Below are 22,078 nucleotides of genomic sequence, written 5' to 3' on the forward strand. Positions count from 1 at the left end.
CCCCTCTGATCTTATTAATTTGTGATGTAACAGGTTGCACTTGCGGCCCCTGTTACGACGTTGCAATTTTTTTTGTGGGTAAGTCCATACTTCCTGAGATAATAAACCAAAAATAACCCTTTAAGAGAGGAATCGATTTAGCTCAAACTTTGTAAATCGTATTATTTCCTACAGATTTGTATTAGGTCGGAATATGTACTACATCGGATCACTCCTACGGGTGCACCCTACCCAATGTTTGGAAAAAATGTAGTTTAAGGACTCGTCTTGGATCATTCTGAATTTTGTTGCAACATTTTGCGGTCATTTCCATCCTGGAAAATTTTCCCAACAGCTAAAAAACCTTCAGAAGTATTGTTTTAACTTTTCTTCTTCGGGTACGTGGTTGAGGGTATATCTCTGTCGGCTCAGCTGACTGATACTTTCTTACTTGTTTAAATTATATTTTCAACGACCTATCCAAAAATAAAGGGGATTTTTTTTAAAGAAAATGTTTCTATACATAACCAATAAGCGACTACATGAAGAACTCGGCATGAGAACAGTCAAAGAAGAAATAATACACCAACTACAAAACTACAAACTAAGAATCGAGTCACACCCAAACTATCTTGCATCCAATTTGATGACAAACCCAACAACTTTCAGAAGACTGAAAAGAATAGCGCCTCAAGATCTCATGTAAAATATAACTTGGTCCATATAATACATCTAACATTATAAAATAAAATTGTAACGTCATTTTTAAATATAATAGATCGACCACTGGGTGGGTCCCTTTGAATTAAATAATGCAAAATATAATGTAAATATCAAAGTATTAGAAAGCATTAATAAATAGCAATTAAAAAAAATCAACGTTCCATCCAACTGCAAACGTGGATTTTTCAAACAATCTTTTTCAACGTTCCATTAAATAATAAACGCGTATTTTTTTAAATAACTTTGAATTTATTGTTAATTTTTTTAAAAAATTAATCTGTAATTAATGATAATGATAATTCTATTTACGGCTACATCTGCCCAATAGCCACTGGCATTCATTCGAAGCAAATGTATATTTTCCGCGTTGGTAGCCTCTAACGGTACGTCTCTCACCATTATATTTTTCATCTGTCGAACACATAATATAGTCTCCTTGATAGAACACCACACGATCGTTATCGATCACTTCAATATTCCAAAAGGAATTCATTGGTTCGGCAGGTTGCTGCTCCCAACCTGCAATCATTTTATCTTCAGGTCTCATATAATATGTGACATCGTATGTGATACCCTTCAGTTGAACTAAAAGCTCATTGCTGTCGGTTGAATTTAAATCTTGTGGAATTGCCTTAATGTGGCCGGTATTATCAATGCTCAACTTGTCATGCCATAACCAAATGTAACGACTCACAGAATTCAAATTTCTCTGACCCATTGCCGTGTAAATGTACTCTGAATATTTCGAATTCATAAGGCAAAAGTGGGGTTGAAATATCAAATACTGTAAATTGCTGGATAATTTTGCTATTGCTGAATCGATTTGTTGTCTCAGCTTGGCGCTAATTGTTCCATAAAATGGTAACTGCCTTATTTTGAGTAAATTTTTAGCAAAAGCAAGCTGAAACTCCTTATCAGTTTCTAGCTGTCGTTTAATTGTGTTGTGGAAAAACTTCAACTGGAATTGTAACATTAATTCAAATGATTTCTGATCATTTCCTCGATATATGGCCGACAATAAATTCAACATCTGTGATGGCTTCTTACACTCATACACCTCCAACATGGCCTCATGCATGATGTCATCAATCAGCTTAGGTTCATAGCGTTCCAACATGCTATCGATATGCATTTGGATTTCACGTTTGATAGAATTCGTATCACCGGAACACAAAGTAGAGGCAAGTAATTGGGCATTATCAGTCCGCAAGCGTCTTGCAAGTCTATTCTTTAACATGGTTAATATTTCCAGCTCACGTTGAACTTTTTCATACAATGCTGTGGTTTCTTCAATATTATTGCCATATTCAGTTTCAATTTTATTTGCCTTGCTTAGCAAATCTCCCTCAAAGGTTTCGGTACCAGATGAGATGCAGATCAATGAGAATATAGCGAAAATTAATTTCACAACTATTTCCATTCTGACAATCTAATAAAGACTGATTGGAATTTTAAATAAGTTAGTGCTTTTAAATAATATGTTTATTTATTTTTTTTTTTTCATTCAAATCGCTAATCAAATATTTTTATTTTTTCCTATTAATGTAATGAAATAATCAGTTATCTGATTGTTAATCGAACTTCTGGTGTCACTTAATGCAGTGAACCTTGTTGGGGAATTCACGCACAGAACATTTTTATTTATATGATGGAAATTGATAATAGTGAATTATTCCTACATTGAAATTGCGGAAAATGATCTGTAATAAACAACAATGAGATATATGTTTCCTGGGTGAGTACAAACCATACTTGGAAAAGTTACTAACAAGGAGCTAAGACATATTAATTATATACACATTTAAAGGAGCACATAGAGATTCTGAATCGTTTTTATACCCTCCACCACATAGTGGAGGGTGTATTAAGTTTGTCATCCCGTTTGTAACTCCTCGAAATAATCACTTTAGATCCCTTAAAGTAGATATATTCTTGATCAGCGTGCAAATTTACATCGATATAACCATGTCCGTCAGTCTATGGGAATCACTCTAGCGTCCGCACAGATTGAAGTAGATGGAAAAAATGTTAATGAAATCTATTGTAGGTCCGTACAACTTGTGGTATTGCATATAGGTTATATAGGCCCACGTTTTGGTATACCCACCATACAAGGTGACTCGTGACTCGTCGACGCTTTAGGCCATTTTTGGAGGTATGCCGTCTAAATTGGTTGCAATTTGGTATTTTGTGTGTTTCAGTAGTCGCATTGGAAGAAATCTTTTTAGGAGTTCAGTAACTCACTTATTGGTTACCGACGAAAATCGTTAAAATCAAAATTGCTATAATTTCGGTAATTAAAGAAAATTTTCGGGAAGTAGATAGCAATAATTTCTGAACTTTTATTGGTACTTTTCATTCATAATTTTGTATTTTAATTTTAGCGATTTTTATCGGTAACGAAAAAAACAAAAAAAAATGAGTTACAGAATTCCACTTTGGGAATTTGTGTTTGGGAAGTAAGAAACAATTGACCTATATTTGTCTACGGCATAAAATCTTTTTAATACTGATTGAAAGCTTGACAGAATACCTGCTTGACAGAAGCCTGTGTGAATTGAAACTTTCATCTATTGACGGATCGAATGTGTTTAGGGAGTTTTATGGATTTTTTAATTTTTAAACATTTAAATTTGCCGACAGAAATGTGGATTTAAATTCAAAACTGTTGCGAATGTGGTTCTTATTTTAGAAGTCACGGCCTGACCAAATTTGTTGCCCCGTTTAAGAGATAGATAGAGATCTTGCATAGCATTTTAGTGAAATTTTTTAAATATTGGGGAGAAGAACCGGAAGTTGTAGACCTGTGTTGCCCATCTTCGAAGTGAAAGTAAGTTTGGACAAAGTATGAAAATTTTTGGACCAAATCGGTTGATCAGTTCAAGAGTTATCATTTTCTCCAGCCATAGGGGTTTTTATACTTTTCGGACAGTTTTCTCAAGAAGTATGGACTTGCCCCTAAGAAAACATTTACAGTCGTAATTGAGGCAGCGAACGCAAGTTGTTACAACAAAAATCCAAGTGATTTTAGGGCAGGCCTTATAATGAACTCATCCGAAATTTTGTGTGGGAGGTACCCGAAGGAGTGGACTAATTTAGCCCATATTCGAACCTGATCTATATCTGGTAGATATATTAGGATGTGTAAAGTATGGACCAAATCGGTCACTCCCTTCAAATGGTATCGTGCGCACAATTTTACTGAACCTTTTTGAACTTTTGTGGGGGAAGTACCTGAAGATGTGGACCGATATGGCTAATCTTCAAACTTAGACTAAGTTTGAACAAAATATTACGAAGGCCAAATTTTGCACCGAATCGGCAGATCCGCTCGAGAGTTATCTTGCGCTCCTTTCAGCGGTTGTTTGCAACTTTCAGGCCATTTCTTCAGGATGTATGGAATTGCCCCTGATGGAACTTGTACCGACGTATGGGGGGCAGTAAATTCAAGCAGCTGCAACAAAAATCGAAGCGATTCGAGAGCTGGTCCTGAACCGAACATTTCCGAAATTTTTTGTGGGAGCTACCCGAAGGGTTGAGTCCATATTTGAACCTCATTTCAGTCTGGTAGAATTTCACGATGTGCAAAGTATGCACCAAATCGGTTACTCCCTTTAAGAGTTATCCTGTGCACAAATTTTCCGAACAATTTCGAACTTTTGTGCGGAGGGTACCGGAAGGAGTTGACCGATATAACCCATCGTTGACCTTAAACTAAATTTGGACAAAATATTACGAAAGCCAAATTTTGGACAAAACCTGCTCATCCGTTCGAGAGTTATCGTGCGCACCAACCAGCCAGATGGACAGACAGACGGACGGACATTGCTAAATCGACTCGAAATTGTCTGAAACACATTTCGTCCGCTTGGGGTCTAAAACCATTATTTCGATGAGGCACATTTTGCCCGTATGAAAGGGTATATACCCTCGTTAGTTCTTCCATTAATATGATTTCCTTTTGGAATACCTCTATTAGAAGCGGTTTTTATCATAAGAATAAAACGCTGAATTTTCCTACACACGTGTATGCCCATTCTGAACCCTGAATGTTAGTAGTCCATCATCAAATTCAATAGGATTTTCCCGACTGGGACCCTCCATCATCCCACAAAATTTCGTGATTATCTGATCGAAATTTGCGAGCTGATTACAAAAAAAAAGTAAAAATGCGATGCATTACCGACTATTGCCATATTTCCGTTGTTTGACCACCGATGCATAGTAGTTAAGGATCGTTTTTTCCTGGTCAGAACTGTGTAGCTTTTGAACGGATAGAGATATTTTCATATTTTTTGTTTGACAACTTTCCGATGTATTAAAACAGTCGAATTTAGTCTAGTAGTTGCAGAGGAATTCAAAGTCAAAGTTTAAAATTTTAATTTTTTTCATATTTTGCATCAAAATATGGGTGTTTTTAAACGAACCATGAAAATACAGACAATTAAAAACAAATTTGGAAACAAGTTTTGTTTTTAAATTTAATTTTTTTTTCCAATATTAAAAAAATAGTCCTTGGGTTTTCATAAAATTCATATAACTCGTATAAAATCTCAATTGTGGAAAAAAGTTATAATTTATATTGGAAACGGTATGGAAAAAAACACACATTTTACCCATGTAATTTCAAATCATTTTAAAAATATATTAAACTGGCGGAACTGGACAAGTACTTAAGTATATATGGACTGGAAAAGGACACTCTCGGGCATCATTCTGTGAAAACGGAACTTTGTTGCAAGCTGTTCCCTAAAAGTTCTGGTCTACTAAATTTGGAATTTCACTAAAAAAGCTCTCTTCGTCCAAACGCTACGGCAATTTATTGAAACGTTTCTTAAACACAACAATCGTCGTCTTGAGGAGCACGCCACGCCACCTTCCAATAGTTTTTAAGGTTTTCTTAGTTTCAATATGTTTGCTATCGAATCTCATATATAATTTGATAATCATTGACAACAAAAAATTGGATTTTTGTCCTGGGAAATATGAAAATGGATTCCTGAACCACTGTGCGACGCTAGCCTATTTTGAATCGTTGTAAAAGTGAGATTTTCTACTTTCATTGTCAGGCTCTGCTTTTGGAAGGCCACCAGCCAAAGCTGTGATATTCGTCATTACAATTGAAATCCAGGAAATGAAAACTTGGTTTAAATTAACGACTATTGCGATAACTCCCTTGTCTGACCTCCTACGCCAACCAACTTTGAATTGTTGTAAAGGCGAAGTTTTCCACTTTCATTATTAGGCTTTGATTTAACTGTTAATACAATCGCATATTTTCTCTTTAGAATAAAACTTTGACTTGTTCTCCACAGAAATTTTTTGCTCATACGAACCCCTGAATATGATTCTCCAATATTATCCGACCATTACAGACTAAGCCTTACCCAACTGTTTCCAACAGTTGGAAATATTGAAATCTTTGGCATAAACGTACACATTACGATTTGACCTACGACCATGCGTTAGGTTGATTACAATTTGCAATAAGGTGTGAACATTTTCTTTCGTGCCATCATTTTTCACAAATTTTGACGTGGATCATGACGACAAGACTACAAAGGTGAACTTATAACGGCATAATGAATTCTGTCAAAGACGCTCAAAGCCGAAGGTTGTAAAGGTCATCAAAAAAAACTGCCGTGGCGTCAGAGAACATCAATGGTGGGTGAACAGATAATGCAAGATTGTTTTGTGACATACCGCGAAATAGAGGCATCCTTGGACACCAGCATACTTATTTATTTACGAAAGATCATTTTTCACAAATTTCGGAGTGGACAATCAAGGCAAGAGTGAATCGATCAAATTACATTTTTGTATGCCATTAAAGGGCCATCCAATAGCACTATAAAAATTGGTATAATGAATTCAATCGTGGCCGACACTCGCTAAAAGATGAGGCCGTAAGGGTCGTCCAAAAAGGGCAGTTGCGCCAGAAAAAAATTAAGCCTTGCGCAAAACGGCAATCGACCATGGAATCTTTGAAGGTGAGCCAAATCCAACGAAATTCGTTCAGGAAGGAAGCACATCGAAGCAAATGTCGCCCGTTTCTTCGACTAAATTGACCATGTGACTACTAGACGGGGATGGAAGATACCAAGGAACGGTCCTGACCGGTTTTAACATGGCAAAGCCCAGGATTTATCTTGGTCCCTCTTTCATCTCAAGTGGACACTGACCTCCCCGTGGTGTCACCTGGGGAACTGCCTTTAACACCCGTTAAAGGTAGTGAGCTAACATGTGCCGCGCGTTCACCCATAAGAACGTTAAAAACTTGGGTTTGGGCGTCGGGTTAGTAACCCACCCCTAGAAAAAAACAGCCTACTATGAAAAAACGAAAGAAAAGAAAAACAAACCCCTCTAAAGTTGACGAACCCCGCAAACGTTTTAAGGACCATGATCTGCGAATCAGCACCTGGAATGTTCGCACTCTTTATAGAGAAGGTGCAGTCTTCGCATTGGCAGACGTACTTGAAAAGTACAAGGCCGATATTACTGCCATACAGGAAATACGATGGATTGGGAAAGGCGTCACAACAACACCTAAAGGTGACGCACTGTATTATAGCTGCCATGACGTAAAGCATGAGTTTGGTTGCGGATTCGTAGTTAGTTGGAGACTAAAACATCTGGTATCCAACTTCACCCCAGTGAATGAAAGACTTGCTGCAATTCGAATAAAAGCTAAATTCTTCAACATCAGCTTTATTTGCGCTCATGCTCCCACTGAAGAAAAGGACGAACAGACCAAAGATATATTTTACGAGCGCTTAGAAGAAACATATGACCGTTGCCCTGCCCATGACATTAAAATCATTCTAGGCGATTTTAATGCCAAAATTGGAAAGGAGAATATCTTTGGCCCAACAGTCGGGAAATTCAGTCTCCACAGTGAAACATCTGACAATGGTATGAGGCTGATAGACTTTGCAGCTGCAAAAAACATGGTAGTTAGCAGTACCAGATTTAATCATCTCGATATTCATAAGGGCACCTGGCTTTCCTCAGATCAAAGAACAAGTAATCAAATTGATCATGTTGTGATAGATGGAAGACATTCATCCAGCGTGTTGGATGTGCGATCGTTCCGAGGCGCAAACATTGATTCGGACCACTATCTTGTTGCAGCAAAGGTACGTACCCGTCTAAACGTTGCAAATAAAGCACGAACAGACACAACGCGGAAGTGGACATCGATAGGCTGCAAACACAACAGATAGCCACAGCATATTCCACTCAACTAGCCCAATTGCTTAACGTGAGCACTCCTTGTCCCGATAACATAACAACACAATGGCAAAATATTGCCCACTCCATGCAAACAGCCGCAAAATCCATACTTGGATTCCAGAGACCTCCACAAAGGAATTCATGGTATGACCAGGAGTGTCGTGCTGCTACCGAAGATAAAAATGCGGCATATAGAGCTACTTTACAATCAGTAGCAACGCGTAGCGCACGAGAGATATATCGGGAGAAAAGGAGAGAAGAGAAACGTCTTTTCCGCAAGAAAAAGAGAGAAATGGAAAAGCGGGAGTGTGAAAAAATCGAGATGTACAGGAGCCAGAATGAAGTCCAAAATTCTACCAAAGAGTGAAACATCAAACAGATGGCTTTGGTACAGGCACATCCTCCTGTAGAGACCAGCAAGGTAATCTGGTAACAGATACAGATAGCGTGCTCAGGATATGGAAGGAACATTTCTCCAATCTGCTGGTATCCAATAGTGGCGAAGACGATGATACCGCAGATCCAATCCCAGAAGATGTTATAGAATGTATACCACCCGGCCAAGATGAGGTAAAAACAGCAATCAACCGGCTGAAGAATAATAAAGCAGCAGGAGCCGATGGCTTACCAGCCGAGCTGTTTAAAACCGGAGGCGACGCGCTGATAAGGTGTATGCATCAGCTAGTTAGCACCATCTGGCAGGAAGAACGCGTACCCGACGATTGGAACCTGAGCATCCTATGTCCCGTCCACAAAAAAGGAGATAAGACTGTATGCTCCAACTATAGGGGCATAAGTCTACTCCCTATTGCCTATAAGATAGTGTCAGGGATACTGTGCGAACGAATAAAGCCTATGGTCAACGAGATAATTGGACCATACCAATGTGGCTTTAGACCTGGCAAGTCCACCATTGACCAGATATTTACCCTGCGGCAAATCCTAGAGAAGACCCAAGAGATGCAGATCGACACATATCACCTTTTTGTCGATTATAAAGCAGCATTCGACAGTCCCCTCCGATCAAAGGTATTCCATGCAATGTCTGAATTTGGTATTCCCGCAAAGCTCATCCGGCTTTGTAAGATGACTCTAACTGATACTAGGTCCTCAGTTAAAATTGGAAAGAACCTCTCCGAAGAATTTTGTACCAAAAGAGGTTTCAGACAAGGAGACAGCCTTTCGTGTGACCTATTCAACATTTTGCTGGAAAAGGTAATACGAGATGCAAATGTCAAAAGAAATGGCACAATTTACACCAATAGCCACATGTTACTTGCCTATGCTGATGACATAGACATCATGGGACGATCAGTAAAGGAAGTAACTGATACCTTTAGGAAGGTCGAAGCAGAATCTGCGAAAGTGGGTCTGGCGGTAAACGGCGAAAAGACCAAATTGATGGTGTCGACGCGCAAAGCGTCCATAGAGCTCGGACCAACCGTAGAAGTTGGTACCTACAATTTTGAGGTAGTTAAAGACTTCGTCTACCTCGGCACTGCATAAACACAACAAACAACATCAGTTGTGAAATAAGAAGAAGAATTGTATTGGCCAACAGATGCTACTATGGATTAAGTAAGCAATTTAAAAACAAAGCCACATCTCGTCAAACAAAAATAACACTATACAAAACGCTGATACTACCCGTGCTAATGTATGGCTCCGAAGCATGGGTACTTGCGCAAGCAGATAAGGCAGTGCTTGGTGTGTTAGAGAGGAAAATTCTTCGAAAGATCTACGGGCCGATTTGCGTTGACGGTGAATATCGACGTCGTATGAACCACGAGCTATATAAGCTATACAAAGACATGAATATAGTTAAACGTATCGAGATGCAACGATTGCGTTGGCTAGGCCATATCATGAGAATGAGCGATGATGAACCCGCTAAAAAGGCGTATGAATACATGCCACATGGCGGTGCACGCAGAATCGGCAGGCCTAAGCTTCGATGGAGCACACAAGTGGATGAAGAAATGGAAAGGCGCGGTATTCCAAAAAGTCAAGCGAAAAACAGAGAGGAATGGAGATCTTTTCTTAGTTCGGTCTATGGAACAAATGTTCTGTAATGGGCCAACTAAGTAAGTAAGTAAGACTACTAGACGGATTGAGGAACGTAGGAATTTTAATTCTGAGTGGTACACTACAATTTGTTTGTCTGAAATCTCCCGAGAAATTCGAAAAGCGATCAAGCGAAGACGAATCATTGTGCGCCATGACAATGCGAGCTCTAACACATCGATTCAAACCAGCCAGCGCCTTTTTGACCGGACAAAAAGTGGAATTGATAACTCATCCGCCGTATAATCCTGACTTGGTACCCAATGGCTTCATTTGATTTCCGCACATAAAGAAAAAAAGGAGCAGTCAATGATTTTCGTCGCCAGAAGATGTTGCTAGTCAATCGGAGTGGAAAAAGTGCTTCAACAATTGGAGACTACTTAAGAAAACTATTTGTGATGTAAATATTCGCGTTTTATTGTTATGCCAGAAAGTTATCGAGCAGCCATCATATCTGTCGACAAAATGAGATTTGGGAATGCACAGGGACATTACCCCCATATCTAATGTGCCTGATAAGCTGCATTCCGTACGTGACAATTGCTCAACTGGAAAGATCAATAATCAAAAATATTACATTTAATAAATTGTTGTTGCCTTATGTTTCAGAAAAAAAAATATTTAAAATCGAAGCATTATTCCTTATCAGTATTCAGTTCAAGTAAATTAGTCAACATGAGAAGAACAACAATTTTAATTATCGCCTTATTCGTGATAATCGACGTGACTTGTGTTCTGTCGCGTGAAGTGGATTTGTGGAAAATTGCAAATAAAACAGAAACTGAAGCTTTGAATAGCATTACCCAAGTCACACAGCTATATGAGAAAGTTATGCGAGAACAAAAAGCACTGGCTGTGCTAAGAAATAGACTTGAAATACAACTAAAAACGGAATATGTTCAATTGCTAACCATCACCATATGCTCGGGAGAATTTAGATGGATTAAACAAGATCTACATAAGTATATAATTGGAATGTTCGAATATTTCGGAGAACAACTGATTGATGAAATTCTAAGTGACACTGTAAGCGGTGTCTATAAGTGTAAATCTACATCTGAATTTGTGGATTTATTTTGGAAACTCTTTGAAGAGAATGACGAAGGAAGATTTGAATTGACAATGCAAGCTCAATTGAAACTGTTCAATAACCTCATCGATCAAAAGTCATCAGAGGATTTCAATTTTCAACAAATGTTTGCTTTTGTATTATAAAAAATCAAACAATCGAATAATCCCCAACCCTCAGAAAGCCTAATTCAACAAATTGACGTAACAATTGACAAATTTCCAGAGAACATAAAATATTTACTCTTCCAGCCATATTTTTGTCTTATGAACAAGAAATATTCTGAATATGTCTATACCGCAATGGGTGAGACTCCAAATTTAGATGCCACCAGCCGTTACATTTGGGTGTGGTATGAAAAAATGTTTATAGACGATACTGGTCACATAAGAGCTGCTGCCCAACAACAAACACATTCACCTGGTAAAAATCAACTTTTGGTACAATTGCAGGGCATTAAATACAATGTAACCTATTACATGAGATCCGGTGATAAAATGATTGCTGGTTGGGAATCACAGCAATCATCGGGGCCTGTAAATTCTATTTGGAATATTGAATTCATAGACAATGAACGTATTGTATTATATCAAGGCGATTACATTATGTGCTCAACCGAAGAGAAATATAATACTGAGAGACGTACAGTTCGGGCCTACAAACGTGGTACATATAATTTTGAATCAGATGAATGCCAATGGTTATTGGGTAAATGTGATCGCAGATAAAATTTTGAGTGGGAGAAAGTGTTCAGAATAATCTTAAAATAAAATTAAAAAACAAGCCTTTATGTCTTTGTTGGAAACCCCTACTTTTTATTAAAATAACTTTTTATCAAAAGTATAATTGTTCACATTTATTCCTCATTGATTTACTTAAAAATAAAGAATATTTTATGTTTTAATATTAATTTTGGATTTACTGGGATATAAAATTTGTCAATGAGTATAAAGGATAAATTCAAGAAACAATGAACCAAACGTTTTTTTTTCGCAGATGTTGGTTTAACCATATAAATTCAATGAATCATTTGTTACGCTCGTTTTTTGCAAAATTAAGCTATTTTAGAGGGGATGTTCTCGAGGAATAAGAAATGATCCGCGATACATATATTTCATAATTACAAATTTGTAAAAATGTTTGTATAAATAGAAGTTATCAAAATCAGCCTTTGTCTTCTAGCCAATAGCATTCAAATACGCCTGATGATCCTGGCTTAAACCACCAGGCGAAACGATCGTAGCGTAATGGTTGAGTGTGTGGTATTTCGCTAGAATTCACTTTTTCAATACAAAACTCCTTAAGTCATGGTAGCGCGATTAATTCAATGAATTAAAAATTTTCAAAAATAATGACCTTCGTCCTGAAAAGACAACAATAAATTAAATGTTTTTGGATAAAATTAAATGTCTTTGGACTTGGCAAAAAATATTGGCATTAAAAGTTAATTTGCGTGGAAGTTGTTGCGATATTTATGATATAAATGGGTTGAAGTCAACGTGTCTCTTCTTGTTTTCTTTCGGTTTGTGATTACATCACACTTTTCCTGATTTTCCTGTCAAAGTAAAAGCAGTAGCCTACTAAATAATTATCATCTAAAACTTCTGACTCACATCATTGTAAATACCACAATCAATTAAAATGCATATTCATGGTTGCTTATTTAGAAAACCCGATACAAAAGCTTGTCCTTTGGATTCGTTTTTTTTTTTCATTCAAATTTTAAAGATTACATTTTTCGATATCTCTGGACAGTTTTTCTTTCTATCGGAGTAATTGTCTTCCGCTAATGATGTGTGCCGCAATGTGACATCATTATTCTTAAACGTGATTATTGAACTTTGCCATTTCGAAGATGATTTTACTTACGGTTTAAAACCCGATCTCTTTTGATTTTTAAAATAATCCACCAATTCTGATTTTGCGACACACAGTGTCACGACCGTGACGAAAAATGGTCAAAACCAAGTACTTCGGAATACAAATTTATTGATGAGAATTTATTGTAAATATTTCAATTTGAAGGAATTTTAATTATGGTATTGATTTGTCAAGTAGTTTTGACCATGTGAAGGTTCAAACCCGATAATTGTTGGAAATATGCATTTTTATCCTTATTTTCATATTTAAAGTAATTTATCGTTCTAAAATAAATTTTTACAGTTGCTTTGGATGTTATAAACGTGGATTTACTTTTGTTAAGAAGTAAATAGTGATCATATGGTGTTTACAGGTACCCAAGTCTGTAATACTTAGTACATCGAATTTGTGAACCATTTCCATTCGAAAATTAAAGGATTGGGGAAAAAATTGTATAAAAGTGTATATCGATATTATTTGCTGTTTCAGTTGTGAAAAGTGATTACTTCAAATGTACATATAAAGCTGCTAGCTGCATAGGTTTGCAGACGAACATGTTATTTCTCTTTTTCAGTGACCACCTCATTAGGGAGTTACTCCCTTTTTTTATAAATGTTTTGCGGTGTCCACTAAAGCTCGAAAAAAATGGACCGATCATCATATATTTTTGCGGGTTTATTAAGTACCTAATAATCTTGCTTTTGCAGGAGAGACTTTTAAAAATATATTTTTTTTAAACAAATGGTGAACAGCCAAAGTCAACATTAAATTCTCATTTTCGAAAACAAGATTTCGATGTATTCAATAAGCCCATAACAAATATGAAGACTGAACAACAAATTTCAGACATTTCGGGTGGATATTGAGGCCATAACCTTCAAAATACCGAATATCGGTATGTACGGTTCCATGGGGGCTATGTGCAGGCGAGGACCTACACTGACAGATTTCAGATGGAGAGTTATATACCCCCAACGAAGAATTAATACCAATTTTCAGCCATTTCGGTGTGATAATGAGGCTAAAATCTTCAAAATACCGAAAATCGGGAGGTACTGTCCTTTGGGGGCTATATAAATGCGTGGACATATACCGACAAATTTCAAGGGAAACGTTTTATACCCCCAACGAAGACTAAGTACCAATTTTCAGCCATTTCGGTGTGATAATGAGGCTAAAATCTTCAAAATACCCAAAATCGGGAGGTACCGTTATATGGGGTTCATATCAAAACGTGGACTTACACCCACAATTCTCTGTTGGAATGTTTCATACCTCTGCCGAGTACTAAACACCAAATTTCAATCATTTCGGTTGGTTATCTATATTAATAAAAGAGTAAAGTGATTGACTGACTGACTGACTGACTGATTGATTCATCAACGCACAGACGAAACGGCTGAAGCTAGAATCCTGAAATTTTGGGTGTGGATCACTCTTGGTCCGAAGGGGTCAGATAAGGCTGGGCTTTTGGAAATTCGAACTGGAAGGGTACGAAAAGTACTAAAAGGTACTAAATATGGTACCGTTTGTATTTGGCGAACCGGTAGAGCTAGAACTTTGAAATTTGGAATGAAGGTTACTGATGGAGTGTAGGAAAGATGTGCTAAAGGGTTTTTCGAAACTCGAACTATAAGTGTACGAAAAGTACTAAAGTGTACTAAATTTGGTACCAATTCGTATTTTGTGAACGGATAAAGGTTAAAGGTTTAAATTTGGTGTGAGAGTCAAGGTTAAAAGGTACGGCTGACATAAGGAGGTGGTTTAGGAAAAGTGTACACATGTGTACGAAAAGTACTAAATGGTACTAAATTTGGTACAATTATGATTTGGGCGAACGGATAGAGCTGGAATCCTGAAATTTTATATTAAGGCTTTTGTTGGAGAGTAGAATGGACGTAGTTTTGAAAATTCGTACTTATGGGTACGAAAAGTACTAAATGGTACTAAATTTGGTACAATTATGATTTGGGCGAACGGATAGAGCTGGAATCCTGAAATTTTAAATTAAGGCTTCTGTTGGAGAGTGGAATGGACGTAGTTTTGAAAACTCGTACTTATGGGTACGAAAAGTACTAAATGGTACTAAATTTGGTACAATTACGATTTGGGCGAACGGATGGAGTTGGAATCCTGAAATTTTGAACTAAGGCTACTGTTGGAGAGTAGAACGGAATTAGTTTTGAAAATTCGTTGTTATGGGTACGAAAAGTACTAAATGGTACTAAATTTGGTACAATTACGATTTGGGCGAATGGATAGAGCTGGAATCCTGAAATTTTGAACTAAGGCTACTGTTGGAGAGTAAAATGGAAGTAGTTTTGAAATTCGTACTTATGGGTACGAAAAATACTAAATTGTACTAAATTTGGTACAATTATGATTTGGGCGAACGGATAGAGCTGGAATCCTGAAATTTGGAATGAGGGCCACTGGTGAAGAGTAGGAAAGATGTAACAAAGGGTTTTTGGAAATTCGAACTGTAAATGTACGAATAGTACTAAATGGTACTAAATTTAGTACGATTTGGGTGAGCGAATAGAGCGGGAATGCTGAAATTTGGAATGAGGGACACTGGTGACGAGTAGGAAAAACGTAACAAAGGGTTTTTGGAAATTCGAACTGTAAATGTACGAAAAGTACTGAATGGTACTAATTTTAGTACAATTTGGTTTTGGGTGAACGGATAGAGATGGAATCCTGAAATTTAGAATAAGGGACACTGGTGAAGAGTAGGAAAAGATCTACCAAATTGTTTTTGGAAATTCGAACTATAAATGTACGAAAAGTACTAAATAATACTAAATTTAGTACAATTTGGATTTGGGTGAACGAATAGAGCTGGAATCCTGAAATTTGGAATGAGGGTCACTGGTGAAGAGTAGGAAAGATCTACCAAATTGTTTTTAGAAATTCGAACTATAAATGTACGAAAAGTACTAAATGGTACTAACTTTAGTACAATTTGGGTGAACGAGTAGAGCTTGAATTCTGAAATTTGAAATGAGGGTCACTGGTGAAGAGTAGGAAAGATCTAACAAAGGGTTTTTAAAAATTCGAACTGTAAATGTACGAAAAGTACTAAATGGTACTAAATTTAGTGTACGAAGAGTATTGAATGGTACTAAGTTTAGTACAATTTGGATTTGGGCGAACGGATAGAGCTGGAATCCTGAAATTTCGAATGAGGGTCCTGGTGAAGAGTAGGAAAGATCTACTAAAGGGTTTTTGGAAATTCGAACTGTAAATGTACAAAAAGTACTAAATGGTTCTAAATTTAGTACATTTTGAAATTGGGTGAACAGACAGAGCTGGAAACCTGCAATATGGAATAAAGGTTACGGATGCATTTTTGGAAATTCGAACAAAAAGTGTACGAAAAGTACTAAAAGATTATAAATTTGGTACAATTTGCATTTGGGTGAACGGATGGTGGTGGAGTCCTATAATTTGGAATGAAAGTCACTGATGAAGAGTAAGAAGGATATACAGAAAGGTTTTTGAAAATTCGAGTACGAAAAGTACTAAATGGTACTAAATTTAGTACAATTTGGATTTGGGTGAACGAATAGAGCTGGAATCATGAAATTTGGAATGAGGGTCACTGGAGAAGAGTAGGAAAGATGTTACAAAGGTTTTTTTGGAAATTCGAACTGTAAATGTACGAAAAGTACTAAATTTAGTACAATTTGGATTTGGGTGAACGAATAGAGCTGAAATCCTGAAATTTGGAATGAGGGTCACTGGATAAGAGTAGGAAAGATGTAACAAAGGGTTTTTGGAAATTCGAACTGTAAATGTACGAAAAGTACTAAATGGTACTAAATTTAGTACAATTTGGATTTGGGTGAACGAATAGAGCTGGAATCCTGAAATTTGGAATGAGGGTCACTGGTGACGAGTAGGAAAGATGTAACAAAGGGTTTTTGGAAATGTACGAAAAGTACTGAATGGTACTAAGTTTAGTGCAATTTGGATTTGGGTGAACGGATAGAGCTGGAATCCTGGAATTTAGAATGATGGTCACTGGTGAAGGGTGGGAAAGATCTACCAAATGGTTTTTAGAAATTCGAACTATAAATGTACGAAAAGTACTAAATGGTACTAACTTTAGTAAAATTTGGATTTGGGTGAACGGATCCTAAAGTTTGGAATGGGGGTCACTGATGGAGGATAAGAATAATGTAGCAAAGGGTTTTGGACATTCGAACTATAAATGTATAATTTTGATTTGGGTGAACGGATAGAGCTGGAATCCTGAGGTTTGGAATTAAGATGACTGTTGTAGTATAGATTTCAGATATGAAGGTAGTTTTGGAAAATCGTAGGTATGTGTAATATATGGAACTTAATTTAGTCCAATTCGGATTAGGGTGAATGGATGGAGCTAAAATTCTGAAGTTTGCAATTAAGATTCATTTTGGAGGTTAGGATTGGGATATGGAGATAGTTGAGGAAATTCGCACTTTGGTATACGAAATGTACTAATTGGTGCTAATATTGGTACAATTTGGATTTGGGCGAACGTATAGAGCAGGATTCCTGAAAATTCGAGTACGGTTGGAGTGTAGGAATGAGGCATGGTGGTAATTTTTGAAATTCGTACTTATGGTCACGAAATATACCAAATGATACAATTTGAATTTGAGTGCACCGATAGCGCTGGAATCCTGTTTTTGGAATTAAGATTACTGGTGAATTGAAGGATTGAGGTAGTTTTGGAAAATCGTACTATTGGGTGTAGGGACAGTGCTGAAATCTGTATTTTTTGGATTTAGTGTGAGTATTGGTGTGCAATGTTGATCTCGCTGTTAATTTTCAGTGTTCACCATTTCCATATTATATAATGTTTATTTGTTTTTTATATCCTTTCCGCATACGAAGTAGCGGGCACTTTGCTAGTTTTGAATAAAACTTTCAAAATAGCGAAAATCGGTAGGTACGGTTATATGGGGGCTATATCAAAACGTGGACCGAACATCCCAGCCAACAATAAGTACGTGTTCCAAAATTGATCCACCAACGATACCTCCTTCTATTTTGGCCACAGCTAACATGAACTCGCGACATAGGACGACATGGTCTTCAACTTGGGTTATTCATGAAATGGCTCGTAAGTACATGCCTTTGTGGTGGAAACTTCTCCATCTTTTGGTAGGAAGGATTCTTATCTTCCAAGAAGTCGAAGTACCAAATTTCAGCCGAATCTGTTATAAAATATCGCTAAAACCCCCAATATGTCTAAAATCTGACAGAGTCGTAATATGGGACTATGACAAAAGTTCGAAATATGTATTTTGAAAAAAGCTTACAGACTTGATTTCTGCACTCCCAAATCTCTAAATATGAATTATAAGAATAATCCGTTAAAATGTAGCCAGTCATAGCAGGTATTTATAAAAAATTCTCCAATCTTAATATAGAAAAACGCCTTCTTTTAAAAAAATGGGCAAAAAGTAGGAAGTACTGAATTTGTTAATACAGACCCCTTGCTAGCTCCCTAAATCGATTTGGAAGAGATCCTATTTTATTTATTTTTTCATTTTGTAACAGGCCTGCTCAAGGTGCGCACCTGAGCTGTCGGTGTGTGTCAATTTTCTCACACACACAATTTAAAAAGAGAGCTTTTGTTTTTGTTTTGAATATTTTCAAAATTAAAAATCAGTCTCTATTGAACATTCAATGAGGAAGGTTCTGTTTTCGAATTTGTCTATGAATTTATATGCGTACACTGAACAAATGAATGAAGATACTGAATACGAATTTTTATTTGCCTAAAATTTTTACGGCAAATTAGAGTGTTTGGTTTGTCAACGCACTTTGGTTTGTCACGAACTTGATTTGCAACAAATTATAACATCAACAGTCACATTTGGTCAAAATAAAATAATTATTCTACTCTATATTTTGAAATATAAAATAAAAAAAAAACTGTTACGATATTTCTCACAGTATACAGAGAGACAAAGGAAAATTGAAATTTGTGTATTTCAAAACCAACACAATTACAAAATGTGTTTGTATGTGTCTGAGCAGGCCTGTTTTGTAATGATAAGCCTGAGGGCCAATAACTTATTACAATATGCATAGCTTTGAAAATATACAATTGTATTGGTATAATTATATACATATGTAAACTCTAAATTAATAATCTAAATTAAGACTAAAAAGTAATATATGGAAAATAACTCCCAGGAGGAAAACTACTCCTAACAAAAAAAAAAAAAAAAACTAAATTATACACGAATAATACTTCATATTGGAAGAATCGTGGAAGCAAAGTTGTAGCTCTCACCCTAAATAATAACAATTGAGAACACATAAAATCTATTCAACCTCATCTTCAAGGCCAAAATCGTCAATGTCAAATTTCTTATAATTTTTTCTCGCATTTTAGGCTACATATATCAAACCGATCAGAATTTACCTTAGGTCTCAATAAACAACTTTCTAGAACATACGAACTCTGTAGAAACGGTTCTTAATGACCAAAATAGCAATTGTATTGCGATTTTTTATCATCTTTTCTCGGTTTCTGCTCCATAGATACTAAACCATTGAAAATTCAAGAAAATAATGTATTTGTTTTGTACACTTCTTGTCAATACAAAATCAGAGGTTGAATTTTACGCTTGTTTTGAGTTCGCAAAAAAAATTTTCAATTTTTTTCTTGTGCAGCAATATACATATTCTACAACCAAATTAAAATAAATTCACCAAAATGTTGATGCAGCTATGCCCAAAATGCAGCTATTGAATGTGCAGTAAAATCTAATATATTGAAAGAAATCTATAGAATAGTTGCATAAAAAATGATTTTTGGTCAGGAAACGAAAAAATGCAGATATGAATGATGCAGGTAACCAGAAATTACTGTATGACTGTAAATTAACACATTTGTAATATACGAAAATTTCTTGAATAAAAACAATTGATTCAATATAAATTTTTAATTAATTTCTCGTTGGAGTCGAGTCGACCGATGATTTTTTGCAAGTGATAGGGGAAGCCGAAGCCGAAAGGAAACCACTCTTACCCAAAGGAAACCAGTGTTTGGTAGTAATGAGTTTTTGATCTGAACGTTAACACGCGTAGTTACATGTTGTTCATATGGACGTTGGTTCAAACTACAGCCTGGCTCAAGCTGATTTAAATTTATTTGAACATTTTGCCTTTCATTTTAATATTAATTATACCCTCAGCATATATTTTAACGACGGTATATACACTTTCATACGGGCAAAATGTGCCTCATCGAAATAATGGTTTTAAATCCCACGTATGTTTAGACGAAATCCGTTTCAAATAATTTGGAGTCGATTTTAGCATGTCCATAGATCAGGTTCGAATGTGGACTACTCAGTCCACTCGGAAAAGTGCAATTAAAGAGCTGTTGTTTCGATTTTTGTTGTAACAACTTGTAATGGCTGCCCCCAAGTCCATACTCCTGAGAAAATTGGCGGTGGCTAATGCGCATGATAACTCCCGCACGGATGAATCGATTTGGTCCAAAATTTGGTCTTCATAATAATTTGTCCAAACTTAGTTTAAGTTCGAAGATGAGCCACTCCTTCGGGTACTTCACTACAAAAGATCAAAACTTTGGGGTAAAATGATACACACGTCAACTCTCGGAGGCAGCAACCGGGTTGGCCCACACTGTGCACATCGTTGTATTTCCACCAATCTTAAATAAGTTCGAATATGGACTATATTGGCCCCCACCTTTATGGTACCTGCCCCACAAAAGTTCACAATTTTTGTTTAAGTGCAGTTTAGGGTATGTTCGAAAATCTTTTGGAAATGTATACCGACTTGTGGTCCTCTTTACAACTATATTATGTTTTTCGAGGTCAAGTCCATGTTTCCTACATATTGGTCCAAAACCTCTATGTTATACAGTGACCAACTGCAATGACTGAAGTGTGCGATATCCATCGAAAAGAAATAACTCCCAAAATAATCCACTCCCAAATAGATCCACTTGCAAAATGAACTATGCCGTTGTATTTCTTCAGGTACCACCACCGCAACACTTTTGAGAATTAATTTTTGACAGTTTTTTCCAAAAGTGCCACAATTTTCGTACAGGTATAGGCAATAATTGGAATTTATGCAAAGTGTTATTTCTTAAACTTTCAAAAAAGTCTTATTTGATAAGCATCACATGAACATTTCAAAATTTTGAAAAATATAGATTTTAGTCAAAAATGCAATCATGAAAATACATTCCAAAAATAAAATCCAAATTTTAAATTTGGCAGTACATAAATTTTACAATATTGACAGTGAAAATTACTTTTATTGGGCTCTAAAAGCAAACCGCTTTGTATGATAAGATTTGCTTTCTTTGGTTGACCGACAGATACTTTTTAATCGGTCATTTATTTTTAAAACGTGTTATTCCCAAATTTCTATAGAATTTTCTTATCAGCTGTTGTTTATTCACTTTGCCACATTTTATTGTACATTTGTTGTCAGAATTGTCCAATATAATATTACACTGTGCAACATTTTTGAGAAAATCGGGTGCAAAAAACTTCTGTCCAGAATTTTATGAAAGTGGAGGACCAATAGGCAAAACCCATATTTGGGTTTTGTTTTCTTAGATCGGGTTCGGCCTCATCTAAACAGGTTTAAAGATTGAATTTTTAAAACAAAGCGGGACTGTATCTCTGAAACCAATAGGAATCTTGTTTTGACATCTGCAGCAAACTTGTAGATAAGAGCAAGAAGAAAATATTTGGAGGAATAGTGAACTCGAAAAACTGCATTTATTACCTCTAATTTTATAATTTATCAAAAAAATTTATAATTTCTGTATATTTTGCAGTGTATCTCCCAAAATGTTAAAATCTTCTTAATGTTACCTTTAGGAAAAATATTCTCTGGAATGTAATACACAACTCTTCAGAACATTATATTGTTGTAAAATGCATCTATCGCCTTGTTTATAGTAACTTTTTCAACAACAATTTGGTAAATATTTCAATAATTCATTGAATTCCCCAACATGAGAATAAACAGCCTGTGTGAACATTGTTTCAAATAAGTTTTGTAAAAGGTATGTTATGAAATACCCCTTAAGCAACGTGAAATAACCATTTTAGAGTTTCAGAAGGTTCTGAAGAATTGATGGTCACATTATTT

General features: G+C 36.1%; 2 protein-coding genes across 2 annotated transcripts; one reads left to right on the forward strand and one right to left on the reverse strand.

The window, feature by feature from the left end:
* Nucleotides 1–930: 930 nt before the first annotated feature.
* LOC141391116 (uncharacterized) lies at nucleotides 931–2,141 on the reverse strand. Its single transcript, XM_073964034.1, has one exon. The coding sequence runs from the start codon at nucleotides 2,120–2,122 to the stop codon at nucleotides 1,004–1,006; it is 1,119 nt and encodes a 372-aa protein (XP_073820135.1). The 5' UTR covers nucleotides 2,123–2,141; the 3' UTR covers nucleotides 931–1,003.
* An 8,511-nt stretch (nucleotides 2,142–10,652) lies between these two features.
* On the forward strand, nucleotides 10,653–11,978 carry LOC141391117 (uncharacterized). Its single transcript, XM_073964035.1, has one exon. It carries the CDS (start codon nucleotides 11,335–11,337, stop codon nucleotides 11,794–11,796), a length of 462 nt encoding a protein of 153 aa, XP_073820136.1. The 5' UTR covers nucleotides 10,653–11,334; the 3' UTR covers nucleotides 11,797–11,978.
* The last annotated feature ends 10,100 nt before the right edge of the window (nucleotides 11,979–22,078 follow it).

Source organism: Musca autumnalis, unplaced genomic scaffold, assembly GCF_047663935.1.
Source record: "Musca autumnalis isolate F117 unplaced genomic scaffold, ASM4766393v1 scaffold_1, whole genome shotgun sequence".
In the NCBI taxonomy this organism is placed as follows: domain Eukaryota; kingdom Metazoa; phylum Arthropoda; class Insecta; order Diptera; family Muscidae; genus Musca; species Musca autumnalis.

Excerpts from the sequence above, each read along its gene's own strand:
- LOC141391116 (XM_073964034.1), bottom strand. The coding sequence starts at position 2,122 with ATGGAAATAGTTGTGAAATTAATTTTCGCTATATTCTCATTGATCTGC.
- LOC141391117 (XM_073964035.1), top strand. The coding sequence starts at position 11,335 with ATGAACAAGAAATATTCTGAATATGTCTATACCGCAATGGGTGAGACT.